At 45.6% G+C, this 3,148-nt stretch overlaps 1 protein-coding gene across 1 annotated transcript; it reads left to right on the forward strand.

Moving 5' to 3' along the window:
* Positions 1 to 2: 2 nt before the first annotated feature.
* On the forward strand, positions 3 to 3,142 carry FITM2 (fat storage inducing transmembrane protein 2; the record flags this gene model as incomplete). Its single annotated transcript, XM_006016726.2, has 2 exons — positions 3 to 88; positions 684 to 3,142. Coding segments are annotated over 2 exons (702 nt in total), but the record flags the coding sequence as incomplete, so codon positions are not given.
* Positions 3,143 to 3,148: the final 6 nt, after the last annotated feature.

The following is a 3,148-nucleotide window of genomic DNA, read 5'->3' on the forward strand; positions in this document are numbered from 1 at the left end:
TCCTGCTGCTGCTGCTCGGCTCCGCCGCCCGCGCGTTGGGGCTGCCGCCGCCCTCCTACCTCAGCCTCAAGCGCAACCTGCTCAACGTGTGAGGCGCGGCGGGGGGCGGGGCCTGTCATGCCCCTGCCCGCGGGTGGCCGGGTGGCACAAGGGGCGAAGCGGTGGCCGGGACGCGGGCTGCAGCGCAACCGTGTGGGCAAGAGCAGGGCACGGCCGCGTCTTTCGGGGCCGGAGGAAAGGACCTTGCAGCGATGGGGGCGCGCGAGGGAGCGCGTTTGCTGTAGCGAAGGGAATGGACAGGAAAGGCCGAGCCCCGGAGACGCACTGCAGGGCTGTGGGAAGCTGGACACAGCGCCCACGCTGAAGGCGAGACACAGGCAGGAGGGCGGCAGGGTTCACAGCAATGGGGAATGGGGGCAGGAAAGGGCTCTCAGGCATCCTGAGTGTGAGCTGACAGACGGGCACCTGCCCACCGTGGCTCTCCCTGAATGAAGTCGTAGATTTCATAGATTTTTAGGGTTGGAAGGGATCTCAGTAGATCATTGAGTCTGACCCCCTGCCCTGGGCAGGGAAGAGCACGAGTAGGATGAAATCATTAAAACCCTTTCCCATTCATGCTCCTCCTCAGTCAGCCTGAAAGTTTAATGCATTTATACGAGTCCCTCTTGGCTTTGTTCCGGCAGCTACTTTGTGAAACTGGCCTGGGCCTGGACGTTTTGGCTGTTGCTTCCCTTCATCGGAGTCACCAACTATTGCCTCACCCGGAACGTGCAGGATGTTCTGCGGCGCCTCAGTACCCTACTGGTGGGCACTGCTGTCTGGTACATCTGCACCCAGTTCTTCATGTACGTTGAGAATCTCACTGGCAGCTGCTACAAGTCCTCAGCACTAGATGTGCTGCATCGGGAGCACCAAAACAAGCATCATTGCCACCAGGCTGGTGGCTTCTGGCATGGCTTCGACATCTCGGGCCACTCCTTCCTCCTAACATACTGCGCCCTAATGATTGTGGAGGAGATGGCTGTGCTGGAAGTCCTGAACACAGACCAGAGCTCTAGATTGCATGGTGTGGTCAATGCCCTCTTTGTTGCCTTGAGCTTTCTGGTCGCTATTTGGGTCTTGATGTTTTTGAGCACTGCTGTATATTTCCATGACTTCTCCCACAAATTGCTTGGCACACTAGTGGGCCTGTCGGCCTGGTATGGGACATACAGATTCTGGTACTTGAAACCTGTGTCTCCTGGACTTCCTCCCCAGAATACTTGCTTGAGTTCAAAGAAGTCCAGTTATAGCAGATAAAAAAAAAAAAAAAAATTCTGTTTCCTATTTTGTTTTAAATACAGGATTGGCTATGATTTTTTTTTTTTTTTATAGGAAGGAATGTATTAAGGGGAGGGGAATTAAAAAACCAGATGTCGTAGTTTGATGGTCCCCGGATGGTTACAGTCCAGTTCCTGGAGTCACAGACTGCCACCCAGGAATAGGAGTAACTGTCCAGGTAATGGGTGATCTTGGCAAAAAAATCAGCCACAGAGTGCCCTTTTCCCTTCTTCAGGGTTCCACCAGGACAATCAAGTGTATTGGCAAGATGTGGTAGGGGAAGCTTACATTGCTGCTACCTTTGCTGTACCTGTTCTGTGGAGAAACAGGGAAGATTAAAGATTGACAGACAGCCCCTTTTCCCTCCCTCCCTCCATTGTTTTTTTTAAGACAGAAGATTTTAACAAGGTCCAAATCTCGAGCTAACTTTAATTGCTGAATTTTTGTTTTAACTCTCCACTTCTAATCTTTCCAGTTGTGCCAGAGGCAGTGCAAAGCTGCTAACTATTGCAACAAACGTGTAGTTGGCAAGAATACTTTAACAAGGAGAATGCAGCTCCGTTGCAAAACTGCAGCACCTGTAAGTGTACAGTCTTTCCATAAATTCTTACCAGCCCTTGCTGCTAGAGTAATTTTTGTTTTTGAGGCCCGACGTCTTACACTAGTTCTTAAATGTAAATTTTCTGTCTCCTGTCAACCTTTTAAAATGAAAGGCCCAAAATGAGTTTTATCTCATTAGATAGCTTATTTTTTCCTTAAATAATGGTGGGTTTTTTGCTCTTTATTCATAACACTAATTAAAAAAAATCAGAAGCCATAATGAGAGAACTCCTTCAGGTACTGTTAATGTCTTAAATTACTTCATTTCTTGTACAAAAGTTTGGGAGCAATTTTAGACATTTATTCAGCTTCTGTACTTGCAACTGAAATACCGTTTTATGTGTTCTTTTTGGAGGTGCAATGAAGTTCTGAAGGTCAGGTAACAAGCATGCTAACTGATTTTTGCACTGACTTGAATCAGTATTTTATTGTTCTTGATAACTATATAGAGCACAGGATTGTTTTTTCCAAGGTTATTATAGTAATATGCATACAGATATTTATTCGTGTCCTGTCAGTATCAGTAAGCTCTTTCATTTTGAATGCACGTTAAATGTTGTTTATTGCTGATGTGGCAAAACCTGTGGCTAGTAAAACCCAATTACATTATAGAAAGCACAGATATACATTGAGTTGGACACTAAGGGTATTTTTTAACCAGTACTTTTAATTGTTTTATGAAAGGCCTATTTGTGTTAGGAACAAACAAAATAAGTTTTTCAGCTGTAACAGCATGTCCAACATGCTACCAAACAGCCTTTGTCTCAGCTAAAATTTAGATATTTGTAGTAGTATGATAATGGACCTAAATTTTCTTCAGACCTCAATTCTGAGTGGAGTGTTTTGCTGCCTTTTAGAACAAGGTGATCCATAACCTAATCTGGGTATATATCATATTGCCATTTCAATTTCCTGGCCAAAGAGAGGGGTAGGTTCACAAACACTAACACCTTAATATTTCATTTGGGGCCTGTTCCTATGAATTGCTGAATTCCTATTGATTTCATTGGTAACTAAAAATTACTTAGGTACTCCAAGAAGGTACAGACATGAGAATCAGGCTGTCTTATGAGATCCCTGTAAATAGGTGTAAAGTACAGATTTGTATTTTGACTTCATTTTGGCTGCTGACAGACGTGAAACCCCAGAACAGTGCTTTACCAGAAGAGGCATTGTATCAGTATGACCTAGCTCGCCCAACGTCTGTATAGATCACATGCTTCAGCAG

Source organism: Alligator sinensis, unplaced genomic scaffold (genome assembly GCF_000455745.1).
Source record: "Alligator sinensis unplaced genomic scaffold, ASM45574v1 scaffold76_1, whole genome shotgun sequence".
Taxonomy (NCBI): Eukaryota; Metazoa; Chordata; order Crocodylia; family Alligatoridae; genus Alligator; species Alligator sinensis.